This window comes from Oreochromis niloticus, linkage group LG19 (genome assembly GCF_001858045.2).
Source record: "Oreochromis niloticus isolate F11D_XX linkage group LG19, O_niloticus_UMD_NMBU, whole genome shotgun sequence".
Classification (NCBI taxonomy): Eukaryota; Metazoa; Chordata; class Actinopteri; order Cichliformes; family Cichlidae; genus Oreochromis; species Oreochromis niloticus.
Genome location: NC_031983.2, coordinates 28,267,864 through 28,289,232, shown reverse-complemented (window position 1 = coordinate 28,289,232; position 21,369 = coordinate 28,267,864). Strand labels below are relative to the sequence as shown.

Here is a 21,369-nt window from a genome sequence, read left to right as displayed (position 1 = left end):
TCACACACGGTAGGGTAACGCCCCTTTGTCACTGACAGCTGATAGTACCTGTTGGCGTCTGTGCTCGGGTTTTAACATGAAGGCTCTAATGTTTGACTGTTTTTAACCTTTTACCTCACTCGCAGAACATTTACACATGTTTTTAAAAGATTTGTATATGTATCCTTTTTATATGAGTGGCTTAGTTAATGTAAAAAACAAGGCAAAAAGAATTTAAAGTTTTGAAGATAAAGCAATTTACCATTCATGTATTACACACAGTAGTTTTAAAATATGTTCTTTCATCAGTTCACTCTTCCTCTTGATCTTTAGTGCTGAAGCCTGAAGAGATTCCAGCTCATTCCTCCACCTGCATTTCTTCTTCTTTTCTTCTTCTTCTTTGGGGGTCAAAGCGGATCATCTGCCACCCTTTCACTCTGCCCCTAGAATCCTCCTCTGTCACACCAAACCTCTGCATGTCCTCCTTCGCTACATCCTTGAAGCTTCTTTGTTTTCTTCTTCTTTTCTTCATACCTGATAGCTCCATATTTACCATCCTTTGTCCAGTGTATCCACCATCTCTCCTCTGTCCAAGCCATCTCAACCTCACCTCTCTAACCTCACCTCCTGGTCACTCCCAATGAAAACCTTAAAAACTCTTCAGTGTCACCATTTCCAAACCATACATCACCATACATCACAGCAGGTCTCACTGCCATCTTGTAAACTTTCCCTTTCACTCTTGCCCCTGGCGCTTGTTTCCACCCACTACACCCAGCCTGGACTCTCTCCTTCACCTCTCTTTGGATGCTTGACCCCAGGTGTTTAAGCACATCTACTTTCATTACCTCTGCTCCTTGCACCGTCACTGTCTCATTCTTTTCTTTGTCTGGCCTCGTGCACATTGCTTTTTAAAGATCTTTGTTTATATTACAGGAATCAACCAGAATATCTGTTATTCCAAAAATATTTAAGTAAAGCACAGGAAATGAATTTTTTCATTTCCCTCAATCCTTGGATGCAGGCCCGGGCAAGAAGCCCTGAATGTCACAACTGCAGGTACACAGATAAAAGCAGTTAACATAAGTGATCACACCACACTTCACTCTAATATCAGTTTTATTTACAATATTTTCAATACAAATCCTTTAGAAATACACCAAATTTTCACATAATTGTGTACTTTTTGTGTCTAATATAAAACAAATAAAGAAACTCATTATAGATTAAATATCCACCCCAAGAAAGAAGCCATTGATAGCAGCAGAGTCTCACCCAAATGCCCATCACAACACACTGTAAAAAACAAAACAAATCATGGATATATTTCAGTCTAAATGGCAGAAATGCAAATAAGAAGTAAAGAAGTAGAAAATACCTTATAAAAAGTATAAAATCAATCTCCTGCTTAATTACAATAAAGAAATACCTTGTAAACTATATTTGAGTTGTACTCAAACACCACAGCTTTTACTATGAATTGCTCTGAAGCACCTTGTAGATACATTTGGTACTGTGTCTCTCAGGCTTTTCCTCCATTTTGTAAAGTACTGCTATTCACGCTGGATTTCTTAACTTCTATCCTCATGGACTGGCTCTCAGCCCGCGACTCCAGTTTCACTCCACCGGACACCCCCAGGGATCCCAGCGCAGCCTTTCCCGTCTTCAGGCTCTTGGACATTGGGATGCGGGTCAGCCCCGAGCGCGGTGGCTGGGCATCGTGCCCGGTCTGTTTGACAATAGAGAGAGAGTACAGTTTCTCAGGCAGGAGAATGAAAACAGTTGAGCCACACCGACACTAAGTTATGGATTCATGGTAAAAATCCATGCAGGAAACAGGAATTGTAAATTAGTGCAAAGTAACTGATCTTATGTGCTAAAAGAGCTGCACAAATGAAAAATGTAAACATTTATTCGTTCTTTCACTGAGCGAGCGAGTGCTTGTCCAGGCCAGGTTTCAGTACGCTGCTAATGGTGCCAAACTGTTTTGTGTCGGAGAGCGGAGGGCCCCGAGCCACGGCTGTTTGTGAATGTAAACAGTAAACACAGTGTAACAACTATAAATTACAGCCTGATTAAAGCAGGGTGGCAAAATGCCACCTCATTATCTCTGCTGGTCTCAGACCTGCACATAGCCCCGTTTCTGTCACGCTACCCATCGGATCCACAAAGAGCAGAGTAAAAGGAGTCCAGGGAAACACCACACACACTGTTGCATTATCTCCCATTTTCAGAGATGTGAAAAGAAGCTCATGGTGAAATTAGGAAACTGTTATCAGCTTGAGTGTTTCTATCAACTCTTTGATCCAAAAATGTAAAAGAAAATGAAGAAGGTAAGGAACAGAGACGATCCAACTTAAAGAAAACATGAATTACACAAAGCTGGATGAAGGAAAACTTACCGTGCCTTGTGTCGTTCTGGAAGTGGAGGACGTAACAGGAGAAATTGTAATGCTGCTCATCACTTTGCTCTGCGTGCTCCTGGTAGCAGTGGTGGTGATTTGACGAGGCGAGCGCAAAACTGTCCCAGTCGATAAGGTCATTTCCTTGCTCTCTGTGACAGCAGCCACCGGCCTGACTACCATCTTTGGGGTGATGTTGTTGCCGAGATGAATGTGGATCTTGTTATCGTCAGTCGTGGTGATGATACTCGTGTTGCCGTGACCCTTTCGTACAGGCGATGGGACCATCTGCTTCTCGGGGGTAACCTTGAACACAGCTCGGCCCATGGTCATCTCCTGAGGTTCTGGGGAGGCAGATGCTTCACACGCTACAGCTGTGCTCACTGTCATGATGGAGACAGGGGACAAGGGTCTTCCTGAGTTAGTGGAGGAGGTTCGGCTGGTTTCTGGAGACTTGGCTCTAGATATAGCTGTGATAGTGACTGGAGACTTGGCCCTTTCGGGGCCCTGAGATACAGCGGGGGACTTCCTCCGCTGGGTCGGAGCAGTGCCGGTGGGAATGATGGTGATTCTGGATTTGGGTTGAGATGGATTGGGGCTGAGGGGAGCAGAACTAGAGAAAACATCCCCAGCAGTCGGGCTTCTGATTTCAAGAGTTGCCATGTTGTTTTGGTGATCTGGTGTCACTCGGATGTGTAAAGGCTGGCCTGGCTTCTGGGGCATGGTCAGCTCAGAGGAGAAGCTCTCTCCATTGTGCAGTGGCTTCTCCAGGTGGGTCTCTTGAGGGCTGTTGTCCTTTTTCCTCATCCAGGGAATCCAGGATCTCTTGATACCTAAATCGCTGCCAGATGAAGGTGAACGCTCAACAGCACTGCTTTTCTCTGCTGGCTTCTTCAGGCACTTCTGTCTTAGGTTGTTCATAATGTGGTTCTCTTCTTGAACAGACTTTCTGATAAAGCCAGCCGGGGTATCCTCCTCTGCTGGCTCGGAGGATGACGCTTCTGTCTGCACGCCAGTGGACGTCACCGCCACGTCCACTATTCTTCTCCCATTCAAGCTGGGTCGCAGTGCTCGACTGTGACGCTTGGCCATCTCCAGTTCTTTGGTGAGATGGAAAACTTCAGTGCTCATGTTCTTGGCTTTCTCTTCTTCTTCCAAGAACCTCTGCTGCAGGACGGAGAAGTCCACTTGGAGCTGAGAAAGCTGGTCTTCTTTGTGCATCAGTTCGTGGATCTTCTCCTTGAGTGCTACCACGTCGGCTTGCAGTTCCCTCGTTCTGACCTCCTCTCTCTTGCAACGTTGACGCAGATCTTCCTCCTGGCTTTCCTCCTCTCCTTTCTCAATCGCTTTATTCCGCGCTATCTGAGTCCGCATTTCCTCCACCTGCTGGGACAGAATGTTGGCTTTGTCCTGTTCACTCATGAACTTTTTCTCCAACATGTCGTACTGATCCTCTGTCTTGAGAAGATCTCCCTCTACCACTTCGAGCTGTTTGAGACGGTTTTTCAGGCGCTCAATTTCAAACGTCAGCTCCTTAACTTTGTTGTCGTCTCTGCTGATGGGCTCAGATGTTCTCTGCATGTCACATTTCACTGAATTCTTTCCAGAAAGTTTTTCTGCTTGCTCAAATCCATCTAACTTCTTTTTCATTTGGTTGATTTTAGAGCTAAGGTCCTTAGTTTTATCAATTTCATAGGCCAACTTAGTGGTAATTTCCCCCTTTTCATTCGTTAAAGTCTCTATTTTGGTTTCCATCTCTGATTTCAGTTTTAGGAGCTTTTTGCTTTCTTCTATCAGCTTCTCTGTCACTTCCATAACTTTACTCTGCTCAGCTTTGACCATGTTGCTCAAATCGTCCTTTTTCTCCTCACATGACTTTGCTGTTTCTATCAGGGTCTTTCGTTCTTCCATTAATGCGACGGTCAGTGATTTAAGCTTACTGAGGTCATCCTTAAGGCTCAGCTCAGATTTTTCCAGCTTTATCTCAGATGACTCGAGCTCTTTCATACGAATCTTGAGAGCTACAACTTCATCTGAAAGCTCTTTGGTCAGCCCCTTCTCTTTTTCTAGAGCACCATGTAACTGTGCACACTCAGCTTTGCTAACGCTAAATGCTCCCTCGAGTTTTTCCAACGCCATCATTCTTTTTTGGAGCTTCTCCACTTCCAGTCTGAGGTCCTTACTCTTATTGTCCTCCTCTTGTAGCCTCTTCCGTAGCTCCTTACACTGATTTTCTGTTTTAGTAATCTCCTCATCCTTTCCTTCCATCTCCAGCACTCGTTTTCTCAAGTTCTCTAATTCAGCAATCAGGTTTGAGTTGTCACACTCCCCTCTGCTGATCTTCTCCCTTAGCTCATGCAGTTCCTCCTCAGATCTCCTCAGTGCTCTGTTGCTTTCCTGTAGCTCCTCAACCTCATTCGTGAGGCCTGAAAGTTTTGTATTTAGCTGACGATTGAGAAGCTCCTGACCGGCTAGCTTGGCACTCATCTCTTCGTGTTGTTGCTTGAGCTTGTCGGCTTTCTCTTTAAGCTCTGCCTCGAGGCTCAGCACCCTGTGTCCATCTTCCTGAGCACGCTGCCTGGCTTCACTTAGAGCCTGCTCACGCTGCTGCAGCTGCTGGCTGAGCTCCTGGACCCGCTGGCTCTGCTGGTCTATTTGTTCCAGGTGTTGCTGCCGCTCATTGACCAACATCAGGGCGAAAGACTTCAGTTTGACCAGCTCCTCTCGCACCTTGGCCAGACGTTTGGCGTGTTCGTTCTCCTTTCTGAGCTGGTAGGCTTTCTCGTTCTCAAGCAACTTCTTCAGTCTGAAAGGAACAAAAAAGGAAGGGCATTATTCTGGAAGGTCACTGACTTTAAACTTGAAATGCACATTGAAGTACTCTGTGATAGTCCAGCACCTACATTTTCATTCAGGCATTTTCTAAAACTAAAGACTTGTTTGCATGTCAAAACTTTATGTACTGACACCACACTCTAAATAAAAGAGTGGTATAAACAAGCCCAGCACTTGAAGCTATCTAGAAAGAACACGGATAAAACAACAAATTATCAATCACAGTCCCGGTAGAACACATAATTCATGCTGCACTGTCCCAAACGAGCATCAAGACGAAAACCTGTCAGTATGAAACACTCCAACATTCCTACTATTTTCAATCCTGCCAAAGCGATAGAACAAGAGAACAAACTGCTACCGAGTTTCACCAACACCCCCTCACCAAGCAGTCATCTTTTCTCTAAGCTCCTTTCTATGCTGCTCATGTCTATTCTCATTTCCAGCTCGAAGAAAATCCATACAAAGCAGAATGCATGCAGCTGCAGTTCCTGCCTGTACACTCCCGGGGATATTGTAATACAATATTCAACCTGAACCTTTTTGCATTGCAAATTAAACCAAATTAGAAGAGGCATCAGCACAACAAGGATGACTGTGCGTTTTAAACAACTCGTAAAGATAGAAAATGAGCTCCATTCAAAATGTATGCGGTCACAAGACCTCAGAAACTAACTAGATTTAAAACTTACCCCCTACTGATGCTCTACAAGTAGCACATGAACCCTGTTCTGCCCGTGCAAAAATCCACAGTAGCAGCAATAGGAGTAGCAGAGACCTCCCGTCACTTAAATCTTCCACCGTCACATTCCAGGCGTGTCATGAGGGCAATGAAAGGTGAATAAATACTGCGAGGAACCAGCAGACCTCTAGTGAGTGATGTCACCTCATTCATGTAAAGCGGTGTGAGAGTGTGTGTGAGAGCGAGAGCTCTGCTTCAGACACTGTGAAGGGGGTGGGACCCTTCCACAGAACGAGTGTTTTGCAAAGCTTCCTTCAGTTTTAATGCTTTTTATGAAATTAGAGATTAGCCCAATATAACTTTTGTTTTTTATTAAAACGTTTCCAGGTTTACTCCAAAAAAATGAATCAGTGTTAATGCTTTCTGAGGCTCACATTCAAAGTTATATCTTATAGCTTTCCATCCTGTGTGCAGGATAATGTCTCTGCTGTCCAGGAGCTGTGAGCTCACTGGTACAAGAGAGTATGTCTGCTGTAGTTCCACTTTAGGGGAACCTGGACATGAATGAGGCTCCCTGCAAAGTCTACATGTGATGAGGAAACCAGATATGGAAGAGTTGGATGCCTCCCTTGAGGTGACGAAGACATGGGAGGATAGAGACATGGCAATAAGCGTACGAAGCGCTACATCCAGACTGCAGCGTGGGGCCGTGTAGCTACAGTTAATCATTTAAACAAAACCACAGTTTAAAAAAAACCCAGTCTGCCAGTGAACTTGGAGATAAACATCGACATTGATTCATAATGTCAGCAGCTTCCATTGCCAAGTGTGATTAGCATACCTGGCTACTGCACAAAGAGGCCGTCCACATGTGAAAGTGTAGCTCATAAGATTTCATACTTACACAGTCAGAAGTCACTGACACCCTAGAAACTGGAACTCTAAAATTACTTTCATGCAAAGGTCAGAGTCATGATGTCAGAGGGGTTTGGCACTAGTGGCCAAGTCATGTAGATCTCTAGTTTACTGTTACTAAGGAAGAAATAATTGTGGTGTACAGTGTCCAAAATGGGAAAATACAAGTGTTTGTGTTACTGTTTCTATGAAGCACAGCTTTTTTTTTTCTTTTAACTTTTTAAATTTACTACAGGTCATTTTTTTCTAGCTTGTGTTTCAACTTTGCAAGAAATTGCTTTGCGTCCATGTAAAAGCGCGTGTGATCCATAAGCCTGTGTCAGTGGGATGAAGATGGATGTAGAAAACAAGTGCCAAAAGGTACAGAGCCTGAGCTCTGTGCACACTGACTTGGTGTTAAAGGAGAGCACACAGCGTGTGCTCGATAACGACAAACACTAAGTTTGGAGGTCAGTCTTCATTTTGTGTGCGTGACTTTGCGCTCTTTGAAACTCCCGTCAGGAGTGGGAGCTGCTTCCTCCGTCAGTCTGTACACATTCCACCGTGCCACTTGAAATATTTAACATCTTGACACATAAATTACTTGTTGTCTGAGAGGGTGTTAATCGCTGATGGCTGCCAGTCTGAAGGAGTGTCTTCTCTGCCCATTTTCTGCATTCCTCAAGGTGTTTGGCACAAGAGCGTTTGACTTCTCTCTCGTCACTCTCATCTAGATGGCTGGAGGAGATCACATCCATAAGGATGAGATAATGACACGCTTCCATCTCACCTGCGAGAGTGAATGACTGTCTGTTTGCATGTTTTTGTGTAGCTGTCAGCACTTGTGTCATGTGCTCTTTTAAATCTGTTTTTCCCGTTTATGTTAACCCCTCCAGCCCCTGGCTACTTTTTTTTTCATGTCCTAGGTGAGTGAGTAAAAACTCCATAAATGTAAGGCCTAAGGGGAAAACCTGCTAATGTGTGGACAGCAAACGTCTGCCCCATCTCTCAGTGCAAGTGAGATTTGAAAAACAAAATTGGAAGTTTTACTTCCGACTAAACAAAACTGATGTAAATTAGACAAGAATATCACTGCGTGTGCTTTACTGCGAGCTCCGTCAGACTTTCTCTTTAATGAATATGCCATGAACACGAATGTCCTAGAGTTGAGCTGTTTCTGCATCCCTGTGCTTTGTATCCTTATATGGTGCAAATAGAGGAATCTGAGACGTGCAGGTGCTGACAGAGTAAAGACCTGGCAGAGTTCATCCTCTCCGCTCTCTCTTTGGGGTGACAGAGGCCGCCATGTGTGCGAGCCAGGGAACCTGCTGGAAACCACCTGGCATGAGATGGGGGTCAACAAATGACCGAGTAGAAGTAAATTAACCCGTTTAGTTATGATTTGGTCGCTATTACCAACCGCAGCACTTACAGCTAAACTTCGCTTATCCTTATCTCTCTCAATTAATTATTATGTTTCAGATCAGATTCTTTTGGAGTAAAGTTGTGGAATGTCACTCAAACAACTTCACAAATATCAATTAGTTGTTTTTCTTTGAAATGTTACAATAACCTCATTTGAATATTTGCAGACTCCTTTGGTTCATATCGGTGGTAAAGACGGACCATTTTATAGGCGTGGTCAGGGTGAGACCACAACCCATGTACCTCACTGCTTATGCAGTCTCGAACTTCAGTCTTCGAGGGCCGGTGTCCTGAAACCTTTCCACGTGTCCCTGCTGCAACACACCTGAATACAATTAGTATTCAGCAAGACCCTATAGAACTTGACTGCATGCTGAGGTGGCAATTCAGCCATTTGATTCATGTTACAGCAGCTCATGAGTGAATGATCATGGTGCAATAAAAGTACTTTTAGAAGTACATTTTTCCAAAAACTTACATTTACTTAAATTTAGGGTTAGGGGTTGCCACCTCAGCATGCAGTCAGGTTCTATACTCTTGCTAAGAGAAGAGCTTGACCAGTCCAGCTAACACAGCAGGATACACCACAGACAGGTCAGCAGTCCCTCTTTACTGTTGTTGAAACTCATGAAATACCTGCAGTTTAAGCTGGTTGTGTGCAGCGGCCAGAGAGGTGTGCACTCTTTCACTCTGGCTCTGTTTAAAACAGGGGTGGGGAACTCCAGGCCTCAAGGGCCGGTGTCCTGCAGGTTTTAGAGATCACTCTGGGTCAACACACCTGAATCACATGATTAGTTCATTCCCAGGCCTCTGGAGAACTTCATGACAAGTTGAGGAGGTAATTTAGCCATTTGAATCAGCTGTATTGGATCACGGACACATCTAAAACCTGCAGGACACCGGCCCTCGAGGCCTGGAGTTGGACACCCCTGGATTAAAGTAGCAAATTTCACATAAATTTACTTTAGATCAGTCTTTCTCAAACTGTGAGGCGGGCCACAGTGGTTGGTTACTGCAGGTGGTCATCTCTGTAGGTAAATTCAGCTGCTTATTTCCCAGCTGTGTCTTTTGTGTGTGTGTGTGTGTGTGTGTGTGTGTGTGTGTGCACGTGCAAAGAGGTAATGTTGCAGTTTTAAAGCAACTTTTTCACAGTTATTAAAAATTGCTCCAGTCTGTCTTACAGATGATGATGTCTGCAAACTGTGAGTGCAAATAGCTTTTAATTATGCATCGCTGTCCGTTTGTGGAAGCTGCAACAAAACAATAACAAAAAAATAATCTCCAACAACCAACAGTCAATTAAACCCTTTTATATGGGAGTGTTTGCAGTTAGCAGGGCCTCTCATACACTCCCATGGCACAAATATGCTCTCACATACACGCTTGCTTTATCTCAGTGAGCCTTCAAGACACGCAGAATTTAACCATCTCCCCTCCCGTGTTGTGTGTTCACGCAGCCACTCTGAGGTTGCGAGCCCGTGTCACAACCTCAGCAATGAAGCTCTGACATGTCCTTTAGCCCTGCGCTTGTCCTCCTGTTCTTCCACCCCATGGCTCTGTGTCCTCTTCTCTCGATACCTGACCTGTGTCTGTCCCACAGCAGTCCAAGTCCACTCTGCCTCTGGCCTCTCTTTCCCTGAGCTGCGTGACTCTCCCCTGCATACAAAGCTATGCGAGGTTATCATTCAGTAAGCGGCACCTCCCTGTCTTCTCCCCTCTCGCTTGCGTCACAGGTTCGATGAAGCCATCTTTCATGCAGTCTGAGATGTTTTTCAAGCATTCCTTCCCTCGACTCTCTCCCTTAAGCCACTGCATGTACTGGCTTTATAGACTAAACTGGAACTGCACTTTATGCTTTCTTCTTCTTCCCCTGCTGCTTTTACCAGGTTCTCCTTCAAAGTTCCTCCTTTGACTTCTCATACATGTAAAAATCTGTACGAGCATCACATGATGTTTGCAGTGCTACAGCAATAAATTTACTTTCTGTACACCAATTTTTTCAGTTTATGTGCATATTGCTTTCTGTTAAATGAACACATTTGTAGGAGCTTCTCTTAAAGCTTATTTACCAAGTGATTTAAAATAGCGGGGCAGCTAAACAATCTCCAGTTTCAGATAATGGTGTTGCAATTTTACAGCTCTTGCATTCCTTTCCTGACCTCCTCACCTTTCTCTCTCCTGCTCCAGGAGGTTGGTGAAGTCGTCGCTCTTGTTCATGTAGTCGGCGTGCTTCCTCTTCTCTGTGTCCAGCTCGTGGATCGTTCGCCGGTGGCACTTTTCTGCGAGCAGCAGCTGACCCAGCATCCGCCGGTACGTCTCCTTGTGCTTCTCCTGCAGACGCTCCAGCTGAGACAGCAAAGACGAACGGGGACACACAGAAACAAATAATTCCAGTTGCTGTGGTGCAACATGCCAAGTGTTTTGTAGCAACAACCTCCTGCCAGGTTGTGACAAAAACATTACTTTTATTAGTTTCTGTCTTGTGATTTCTTGGATTTCGAGGGTCTTGAGGCCTGTTAATAAAAAAGTAATTTTGATCATCCCTCAGGGTTTGTGACTGACGCTCGCCTACTAACCTCAGCCATCGGTTTCTGGTAGACACTGTGGTTGTGTGGTTTGGTGCCTGCGATGATGCCGTCTCTCTGAAGGGCCTGGAGGGCCGAGCCAGGGACCGCGGAGCCATACTGTGACTCAAGGGCTTCTGGGGAACTCTGTTTGGACTTCAGGATGCAGATAACGTCCTCTCTGGCCTGAAGTTACACAGAAATGATTCAGAGCGTTACAGTTTTTTAGGGTGTTAAAATCCTGCTGGTCTTTGCTTCATGGATCACCAGTTTACCTTTCAGAGTTCTCTAAAGTACCAACTCGATAAAGGCTCGGTGTGGTTGCCAGTTTTCTCTGGTATGTTACATTTTAAACCACAAGGGAGAGCTATTGTGCAAAACTTGCAGTTACTCAAGCCAATAATGTTCAGGTACTGCGCTCATCCACCTTTTCTCTTATCATTGCACTTGTCCTGCTTACAGCTGCAGATCACATACAGAAAGCTAAACACAAAGGGAAACAATGCCTAGCCCACCTGAATCTCTCCTTCCATGATTCCCAACAGTGCCAGCAAATCCTCTTTAGACAGATCCACGATGTTCTGTCTTTTATCTCCAGCCTTGGAGGAATCCAACGGTTTGTCTTTGTCAGAGATCACCTCCACTGTTTCCTCACCATCTTTCTGCTGGACTTTGGCCTTCAGGTTCTTCACAGGCAGACTCACTTCCTGTTCTTGGTCACCCTGTGGAACTCCAAGTACCCCATTGGCTGGGGTATCCACCCCACTGCTTTTGGATCTCATCCTACCTGAACCAGAGAGAGAAGGAACAGGTTTCTCTGTTTTTAATTCAGCCTTTTATTCTGTTATTCTACTGTTATTTGCATCCATTCATCTTTTTCCTTTCATAGATACTTTTGGTTCAGGAGTGTGTTGTTTGAGTCTGGCTTCCATTCCTGTTCACATTATCAGACCTTCTGACCTGCACTGATCCGATGACAAACACAAGCACAATCACTGTGTTTGTATTAAAACTGGATGAACATGTTTTCTGTTAACATCCCTAATCTGGAGTGAATATCGACAATTACCCACCAGTGTGTGTGTGTGTGTGTGTGTGTGTGTGTGTGTACATGTTTAGATCTCTTTGTGAGACAGAAAATTGACATGCTACTAGACTTGTGGGGACCAACAGTCACTTATGGGGACAAAATACCCGTCCCCACCAGTATGAAGGCATTTTGAGGCTCAAAATGTGGTTTTAGTGTCAGGGTTACATTTAGGTTATGGTCAGTTTTAGGCTAAGGGTTAGGGTTAGACCTTCATTTTTGATGTTTAGGGTTAAGGTAAGTGGCTAGGTAAAGCATTATGTCAATGAGATGTCCTCACTAAAATATGAAAACGAGTGTGTGTGCGTGTGTGTGTGTGTGTGTGTGTGTGTGTGTGTGTGTGTGTGTGTGTGGTCCCAAAATCACAAAGGCATATAAGGGTGAGTGTTGGTAGAAGTGCATGTACAGTACACTATATCACTGGCTCACAACTTCTGCTGTCATTTCTGAATGCTTTAAATAATTTAAAAGTAGTTTGTAACTGAGTCTGTGCACAGCATGAGTTCATTTGTATTTGTGAGTCCAGTTCAGGGCTGTCAAAGGCTGGAGACACAGCTACAGTCAACTTAGAATCACCAATGAACCAAACAGCCAGTGTGGCTTCTCAGTCACAGTAATCCACACAAACTGAGAAAGAGAAAGATTCAAACCCAGGACCTTGGTGCTGTAAGGTGACCGTGCTAACCGCTGAACCACTCTGCCACCCTTTTCAGTTAATATCAATTTTTTTTTAAGTTATGACAGCAGTGGTTACAACTTTTGGAGGACATGGATACACAAACTAATCCATATTTAAATTAGTTACAAAAAAAGGCAAAAATGTGGCATTAAAATTTCCACGTTTCTGTGATGCTAAAACAAAGCTAGCAGCAAAGACCTTTAACCAGCTCTCAAGCTGGGAGTGTGCTGACTCCACACACCAGAACATCAGCTTTGTAACAACAACCAACAATGTTAAGAGAAAGAACTGAAGAGAAGTTTGTTTCTTTGTCTCTGTGAATGTGAAAACGTGTTTGTGCGTGTTCTTGTGTGTGTGTTCACGTTCTGTACGAACGGTCTTGAGACACAGAGCACTCTTTGTGATCAGTTTCTGATATGACATCAGCAGCTCTTTATAATTACAAACAGAAAAGCACCCTGAGCACCCAGAGTCCCTCTGTAAGGCCACAGTGAGCACCCTGACCTCTGAATCATCCCAAATCCCAAATAAGCCGCATCAGTCCAACCTGATAAAAAAGTAAAGCTCAGTTAGACTTTCTATACAATTTCGAGAAGTTTGAAAGAGAGTCTATCAAACTGCTGCTTCACATCAAGAGAAACGCTTATCTTCTTCAGTAATCAAGGTCACCACAGTCAAGACTGCAGTGAATTCCAATGACGCTTGAAACAGATCTCTTTGAATCCCACTTGTTTCGGGGAAAAACACCAATGCACGAAAATTGGGGTGCAAGATAACAGTGGCAGCATCTCTGTTCAAATAAAGAGGAAAAAACATCCAACAAACGGACCCATTAAGTGCATCCTTTATCTCGGAGTTCAGAGAGTGCACTTTGGCTCCGAGGAGATCTGCTTCTTAACTGGAGATTAATGGCGGTGCCTTCTTTCCTGCTCATACCTATTAGTTTCAGCTGTAGGCTCGCTAACGTTCATTCCAGTGTTGTGGTGCAGCAGCGCGCACGAGTGCTGATAGTGTTGGGTCCACCATTCAGACTGTGCCAGGGTTTCTGAATGATGCCCAGAGGTCGAGGGCATTAAAATGACCACCTCTGGGACACGAGCATGACGAAACACGGAAACATGTGTAGTGGTGTAAATGACTCTGGCAGATTTCCTAAGTACCGCGGACAAAATGGTTGACACCGAGTGAGGACCGTGATGGTTTATTTTTAATTTCTGGGCCGACGCCATGAAAATCCAGCTACTGTAACAGCTCGGCTCACTTTGCAGTGTTACTATCGTTCAGCAGAGAAGGCGGGAGAGCCAAGTGCAGTTAAAGCTGAGAGATGTAAGAATAAAAATAGCTGCAGGTCAAATGCAGTGTTGTACAATAAAAGTTCATATGAGGAAAATATAAGAATGCATTAAAGGTGAAACAAACAAAACAAGGTTTCAGACAAACTGCCCCAGAACACAAGCATTAATTCTGATCTCATTGTTGAAATGCAGCTCACTTGACTTCACGGCAACCGTATATCGTGTTTTATCATGTTTAGCTTTAGACTTTTTTCCTAATAGGGGGCGGGACCCTATCTCGCTACTACAGGCTCAGAGGCAGGTCACATGCTGCGCAGGTGACCAATCTGAAGCAGGGCTTTGAGTAAAACATACAAAAGTTTATTTAAACCTACCAGCTAATGCCTTTCATTTAGGTTTTTGGTAAAAGCACATAATTTTCTACTTAGTTTAGCACTGATTTACAGTACTAATTATCCTCCTTATGAAAGACAGTATTCATTCTTCTTTTATCTCTTGTTTGGCCTCCACCACCTAAATAGACCACTGTGTCCTCACATGAACGGTTCTTGCAAAACTACCACACGGATCGTAAAAAACACTGCACAGAGCGTTAGAATACTAAATATATCTCAACGAGCGATGCATTTGTCTTTAGAAATCCACTTTTAATTTATTATTATAACAAGTCCAACATTCCTCAGCCACACAACCTGATGACATTTAATATCCAACACTTCCTGGTAGCAGAAAATAATAAAATCATTACAGTTTCACGGGCTTTGCTGATACAGTTTAGCAACTCTTGCAGAGAAGTCCATAAGCACTTGGACTATTTTCTCCATGTGCAACCACAGGTGATCTGAAATCTTGCTGTTGAAACTGCTACATATTTATCATCCTCATGGCCTTTTTTCAATTACAGGCAACTCATGAACACAACTGTCATGAGTCATCAAAGCCCACCGTCTTCACAGTTTTGAGTCACCTTGACTGGTCACTGCAGTCGTTATCAAATTTAATTCCGCAGAGAGACGAGCTCGGATTCCCGAGTCACATGACCTGAATTCCTCCCTGCCATTAAGCATTCCCATTTGTCAATATGGAAAAGAAAGGAGAGCATGCAGACAGTAAGTCTCTACTCTAAGATCAACGACCACCCGTCACAATGTCCACACACACTCACAGCATCTAAGCCATCATCACTGATGGTGCGGCGTCCAGTACTTCACTCTAATAAGACAGAATATCCTAAAACCCAAGTCCAAGGCCTGAGTCTAAATTTAAAGTGGGACCCATATGTGCTGCAAGGCTTGGGCAGGTCCAGCTGTCACACACACGAGTATTTATAGGCCCCAACAAAGCACGTGCCTCCATTCCAAAGTGATAAAAAGAAACTGTAAAATCTAATCAGCGGTCCGCACCGATGTTCACTTTATGGCTTACAGTATACCTTTAGTCCGAATGATGTTTGCTCCCAGCACGGCCTAATAAAATTTAATAGGCATAATGTTGTAGCCTGTGCCAGATACACTAATTATGTTCTTGGTTGCACACAGCTTTAGAGTTAGAGAAAATGACTGAAAACTTATTGAATAAATGAGTCATTTATTTGCCAGTGGTTGGCCTGCTTGGGCAGATAGGAGCCCTCAGTGGCACAAAAGATGGTCAAAAGTCAACTACCTGCATCCTGTGTGTGTTAATTTGCAGATATTCCCTTTAAAGACATGTTAACTTCTACCATTAGCTGAAATAAAATTATAGCATGATAAGGCCACGAGGCTACTGAAAACTGAGCCTGTATGTGATGTTTGTATCGAGAGAAATGGCGAGGATGAGGATGGGCCTGGTGACAAAAATCTGGCATAAAACCAAATTGATCTGCCGGAGACGGACGAGGACGGAGGTGATAAATAAGGTTTAGGAAAAATTACTTTTTTGATTGGGTGTGATTTGATGCAATCACAGCACAAACCCAGTGTGACCAAAAAAGGAGAGAGAACTGCACGAGAGCATTAGGGTACCAGTTCTGCCAGGGAACACAGATAAAATGCAGCGTGCTCGAGCAGCAAGAAAAACACACCAGCCCTGCCAAGACATGAAAGCTCCAATCAAAACCGTCTCTGCGGATGGGATTCGAAGCTACCAGTCAATCCATTTATTATTGAAACTTTTGTGAGGATGCGAGGGTACAAAGCCGCAGTCTGCTCCAGGATTTTGGGAGACGGAGCCTTCGAGCCGAGACGGCCGGTGACCTTCGCGGGTCAAATTTTACATAACAGTCTTTTCCTGGGAAAAATAAAGACTCTGTTGGCAGAAAAAGTTTGGAGTGATGCTTGCTCACATTCCTTAAAGATTCTGCTTTCATAAATGTTCTTCTTGTAATGTTAAACTGAACCATCAAAAAGATTTTGAGCATATAATTTGAGCATTTACAGCTTGTCTTACTGTAATGATGGCTTCTATTAATACTTAACTAATGCTGGCATGGCACACTGGAGCAAAATGTCAGCATAGGTGGTGGGTTTCATCTTGTAGTATTCTCCTGATGTCACATTAACCTGATCCCCTCATGGGAACCAACCAAAGCTTGAACAGTGAGCAAACTGAGAAGAATGCAGGTAGCTCTCTAAGTAAGTCTTTGCTATTAGAGCAAACACGCTCTTTGCTTGATAAACACTCAGCGCAGGTAGGCCGTTAATCAGTCACTTATAAAACAGGACACATTCGTGAGAGTTGTTGTGAGGGCACTTTGTTAAATATTCACTCAAGCTGTTTATTCACTCTTACTGTGTAAATCCACCGACGAGATGAAACATGCTCAGATTTGGGTCATGCATTATAAACACTGCTGCACATGAAGCACACTTAGATTAGACATAGTCTATTAGAAACATAGTTTATCAAACACGATGATAAACTTTCACATTTTAACGATTTCCATAGCAACAGCATTTATTCAGAGTCACTTGACTCTCGTCGCTAAACTCTAGCGGCAGCATCGGTAAACCAACACCAGCTAATGAAGCTCTAGATGTTGCTAGCTCTGGTTATCATCTTTACCCTCTCGTAAGGAAGATATTAAGTTCTGAGTGTGCTATGAATAGAAACAGCAAGACAACATATGGATGAAGCACATTCAAACGTGGGAAAGAGACATGGGCTCGGCCATTTGTCTAAAATCCTCTGAATGCCAGCTGTAGTCAGCACTGAGCAAAAAATGGGGGACCGAGTGTCAATTTAGAAAGTCAGCTTAAAGCACACGTCAAACGTCTATTTGGTTTCCATAACATGTTTTCATAGCTGTTCAGAGAACGGTGTTTTTGTACTAACTTATAGCTCTTCTCCAACCATTAGAGTTATGGAATTTATTGGGACTTGGACTGGTACTGATATGGTGCTTTTCTACTCTAACTGAGCACTCCAAGTCCTTTTCTACTGCAAACCTCATTCCCCCAGTGTCATACATATTCATACAAACACTGTTTTCTATACCCAAGAGCTTTGTCTGACAATTGTGCACACACACTGGACTGGAGTAGCTGCAAACCAAGCATCGACCTTCTGACTGGTACGTGACCCCCTCTACTTCTTGAGCCACTGCTGATACCAGCTGTATGCCAGGGTGGCGACTTGCAGGACAATCACAAAAACCTGGCAAGCACAAAGGCTCCTCCCTCCATCCTATCCTACGTCTACTGTCCTCTTCAGTCACACCAACAGCAGCCAGAAACTTTTTTAATCTTTTAAAATAATTTAAAAAAATGTTGATAAAAATGTGTCGCCGCTACCAAAGGTGTAAAAGTAACTGTTGTTGGAGATGAAAATTGAGCTTAGCAACTCAGCGACCCAGATATTTTATCTGAGCAGGGTGTGGAGACCAAAACAGAGGCAAAAAAGGCTCCAAAGGTCAGAGAGATTAAATATGTGTGCACAGAAAACAGTGGACAGAAATTTAGGCTTTAAAGTTTAAAGTATGCAGCTGGGCTTCTAGTAAACCTAAGCTATCACACGTTGCAGCGCTCGGAATGATAATGTAACACTTGGGTAACCACAAATCTCCAAACTGCTACCCATTTAAGTTTGTAAGTGAGCATTTGCATTGTCTTGTGCTGGTACCATTGTCAGTTGTTTACCTTTTTTACAGATGGGAAAAAATGAAAAGCATTGTTGCAGGTGAGACAAAAGTAAACTAAAGCACAACACGTCTGTCAGAGAAGAGCTCCGACTCACAGAGAGACGTGTGGAATTACAGAGTGACTGGTTCAGGGACAAAGACGGCCTGTCTTAGTCACAGAGGCCAGTCATCCTCACTCTAAAGGTGCCTTCAGATGTTTTACTGTATACACTGGTTTGTTCTCTCCTTACCAGTAATATCACTGGAATGATGAAGGCTTATCACACAGGAAATCACCAGGAAAGTCATGATTATGTCACTACTGGCAAACAGGGAAAAAGTTTACAGGATGGGTCATGAGGTTTGTACCCAGCTGTGAAATTTGAAATGTCTCCTGATGCAATCCATATTTAATGCGAGAGAGGTTCAGGCACATCATGGTCCAAAGATCCAAACCTAATGAATGACATCACTCGTCTTATTAACGTTAAACATCAGCAGCCAGTTAACCAGTCCCCTGTTTTTAGCACGTATGCGTCGCTATTCTGACCACAACATATCAAGTGCTCTTTAGAATATCTTGGGTTGCCATGGAGTTCTGGGCTTATTTTTAAATGAAGGGCACATGAGTTATAAGTGCCGCTGTTCTGTGAAACATCCCGAAGTGTCTAAACTGCATTTTTGGAATTCAAGACCAGGGGCACTTATACCACTGTAGCTGTGCTTGTGTCGGTGACAGCTGTTGTTGAGGCCCCCCAGACACGCAGGAAAGACACCGGCTACTGGCGGCGACAAGCTCCGCCTCCTGTTTCTGTTAGTGCACGTGTCATCAAACGAATTAGCCCATATGAACACGAACACACAAGATAGAGGTACAGATGCATACCAATGCAAGTATGAAGAATGTCATAATGATAAGCAACATTTACAGGGTGCTGTGGTGTCGGTGTCATCGTTTAATCCTGGAACAAAGAGATGCTGTTCTGTCATGTGTACCACTGTGTACTCACTGCTGGACTATGTCACCTTGTGCATGAGAAACATCTTAAGTGACATAGAGCTCAAGTAATGTCGTGAGGTGACACACTTAGTGCGGCCCGAATCAATGCTGCTCTGGCGGAGACCCAGCCTCAGCTTAGTTTCAGTTAATCAGAGACTGTATTATTGATTTACACAAAGACTGAGCCATTAACAAGCTGGGACTGATTACAGTCACAAATCTGTCTCTTCTGAATGCTCATTCAGCTGACTGAATTTCTACAGTGGCCAAATGTAACTGAGTACATTTACTCAAGTACTGCATTAAAATACATATTCAGGATTCTTGTTCTACTTTAGAAACCTTTGTGCTTCTGTTGTATCTGTTTATATATATAAGCTTTATTAGGCCAAGTCTGTGTGTGTTTTATAAATATAAAAGATAAGAAGTAAGAAAAAGAGTTAAAAACAACCCCAAATTGAATCAGCTTTATTTATATAGGATAAAATCACAACAACTGTTTTATATTGTAAGGTAATACACTGCACAATCAGATGACCTCCTATGAGCAAGCACTTGGCAACAGTGGGAAGGAAAAACGTCTTTTTAACAGGAAGAATCAAGCTCCGGGTTCCTTTTAGCCCCAACATGTCACGGTTAAGTGCGAGAGGAGCTCAGCCTCTCCATCAGCAACATGCAACATGCATAGTAACACTGCAGGAATAACAATAAAGCACTGCAGTGACTGTGTGACCACAGAGTAACTTTAAGTACACTTTACCAACAATAACCCACAAAATATCATTAGAACTCCTTCCATCGGTGAATTTCACAGGCTATGCTGTGTGCAGGAGTAAAGAGGCAGCACTTCACTTACAAGCACAGAAATGTTAATGAGCAATATCTCTGCACCGGGTCTCTCTGTCCTGAGGCAGGGCTGATACCGCTGGAAGGCAGGAAGGGAGAGGCTGCGCTGCGGTCTCGAACACTGAAGGAGGAAAGAAAACCCTCGACTCATCAGCAGGAGCTGGCCTTGAAGAGACTGAGATGCATTTCACATTTTTCTCTTCAGTTTACTGAGACAGGGTGATGTATGGCTTGACAAACAGCGACTGGCAGGAGTCATGTGTCTCCTCCTAAACGCTGGTGACTTCATGTGAATGAAATGGAATTCATTTCGGTGTCATTACATCCCATAAATATTCCAGATGAAAGATGTCATCGTGCTGCAGCTCATCGGGCCTAAGCTTCTTAATGCTAAGCAGCGCAGCAGTGAGAGCTGCATGAGGAGGCGAAGACGGCGCGTGTGGGAGACGTCGGGGGCAAAGGTCGGCTGTGTGAATGTGTACGATATCATTCTCATTTCTTTGCAATATCTCAATAAACCACCATGCCCTGTTGGGTTGTGGGTGTTTCCTCCCACATGCAAAGCCCCACATTCTTTACAGTAAATGGTCTCATTCACACAGCAACAACGTGTAATTCATTGAGAAATGTTTGATTCATGACTTTCTTTTATCCGAATCTGCTGCATTTCCATTATCAGCACAGAGACGAGTCGTGTGTCTGCTCGCAGACTAATTAATTCAAAATGTTTAAACGCACATTATTTGGAATTAATCACACAGGAATGTGGGGAATAGTGTTTTCACTCACATACTGCAGAGCAAATGAAGCCAGGAGACTCTTTTGACCAGTGCTCTTTACTGGCTCAATAAAACTGATGACAGCCAAGCAGCAGCAGCACCTGCACTCAGCCGTTTCATTCACTACAGCCTGAAAGCAGAACAGCTGATAAGCTCCACTCTGCTAGAACCGCATGTTTGTCATTGGCTCTTTCCCTCTAAATAGCAGAGATTTTTTTCCTCCAGCATGAGAGATGTAAGAGATGATCACTCACCTGCTGCTCGGATGTTTCCAGGATTAACCAGTTAGTAAACACAGCAAGTAATCCTAGAATCAAAAGTAATAAAAGGCAAGAAAGAAATACAGAGTCCACTCGTATCCTCTGGCTTGTGTGGTCCACTTGTGGTGTCTGCTTCCCTGCTCTTTCCCTCTCTCCCTGCCTCGCTTCTTTTAGGTCGTCAGGTCAAGAAGGGAATAGTAGAGAGCAATAACAGAGGACTGTAACTTCCCTCTCTCTCTCTCTCTCTCTCTCTCACACACACACACTCACACACACACACACACACACACACAGATACACACAGACACACGCCCTCTTTCACTCCCACAGCCTATCCAGTTCTGTTTCACATAGCAGGCTAGCACACACCTCTCATTTTCTTTCCCTCCTATCCCTTCAAGAAGCCAGTTGATGAGTGCGGTGTGTGAAAATAAAGTGTAAGTGTGTGTGTGTGTGTGTGTGTGTGTGTGTGGAGGGGGGCAGGCGCTATTCTCTTCCCGCTCTGTCTGAAAGAGGCCGTTGCCCGGTGAGGTGGACTGTGATGTC

General features: G+C 43.9%; 1 protein-coding gene across 5 annotated transcripts; it reads right to left on the bottom strand.

Moving 5' to 3' along the window:
• Nucleotides 1-1,080: 1,080 nt before the first annotated feature.
• Nucleotides 1,081-21,266, bottom strand: LOC100698755 (filamin-A-interacting protein 1). 5 transcript variants are annotated; one of them, XM_025900925.1, is made up of 7 exons: nucleotides 20,818-21,266; nucleotides 20,574-20,693; nucleotides 11,297-11,568; nucleotides 10,794-10,967; nucleotides 10,385-10,563; nucleotides 2,382-5,187; nucleotides 1,081-1,708 (listed from the first exon to the last, which is right to left on the bottom strand). In XM_025900925.1, the coding sequence occupies exons 3-7, from the start codon at nucleotides 11,561-11,563 to the stop codon at nucleotides 1,502-1,504; spliced, it is 3,633 nt and encodes a 1,210-aa protein (XP_025756710.1). In that variant the 5' UTR covers nucleotides 11,564-11,568; nucleotides 20,574-20,693; nucleotides 20,818-21,266; the 3' UTR covers nucleotides 1,081-1,501. The 5 variants fall into 5 exon arrangements, with proteins under 5 accessions (XP_025756710.1, XP_003446262.1, XP_025756711.1 ...); XM_003446214.3 differs by lacking the exon at nucleotides 20,574-20,693; XM_025900926.1 differs by lacking the exon at nucleotides 20,574-20,693 and having other exon boundaries at nucleotides 11,297-11,564.
• Between the last annotated feature and the right edge of the window lie 103 nt (nucleotides 21,267-21,369).

What these genes read in the sequence shown, in the direction of transcription:
- LOC100698755 (XM_025900925.1), bottom strand. Translation starts at nt 11,563, where the DNA reads ATGAGATCCAAAAGCAGTGGGGTGGATACCCCAGCCAATGGGGTACTT. An exon ending in ACCAGAAACCGATGGCTGAG is followed by an intron (nt 10,564 to 10,793) that starts GTTAGTAGGCGA and finishes TTGCTGTCTCAG; the next exon opens with CTGGAGCGTCTGCAGGAGAA. An exon ending in CCAGAACGACACAAGGCACG is followed by an intron (nt 1,709 to 2,381) that starts GTAAGTTTTCCT and finishes ATTGTCAAACAG; the next exon opens with ACCGGGCACGATGCCCAGCC.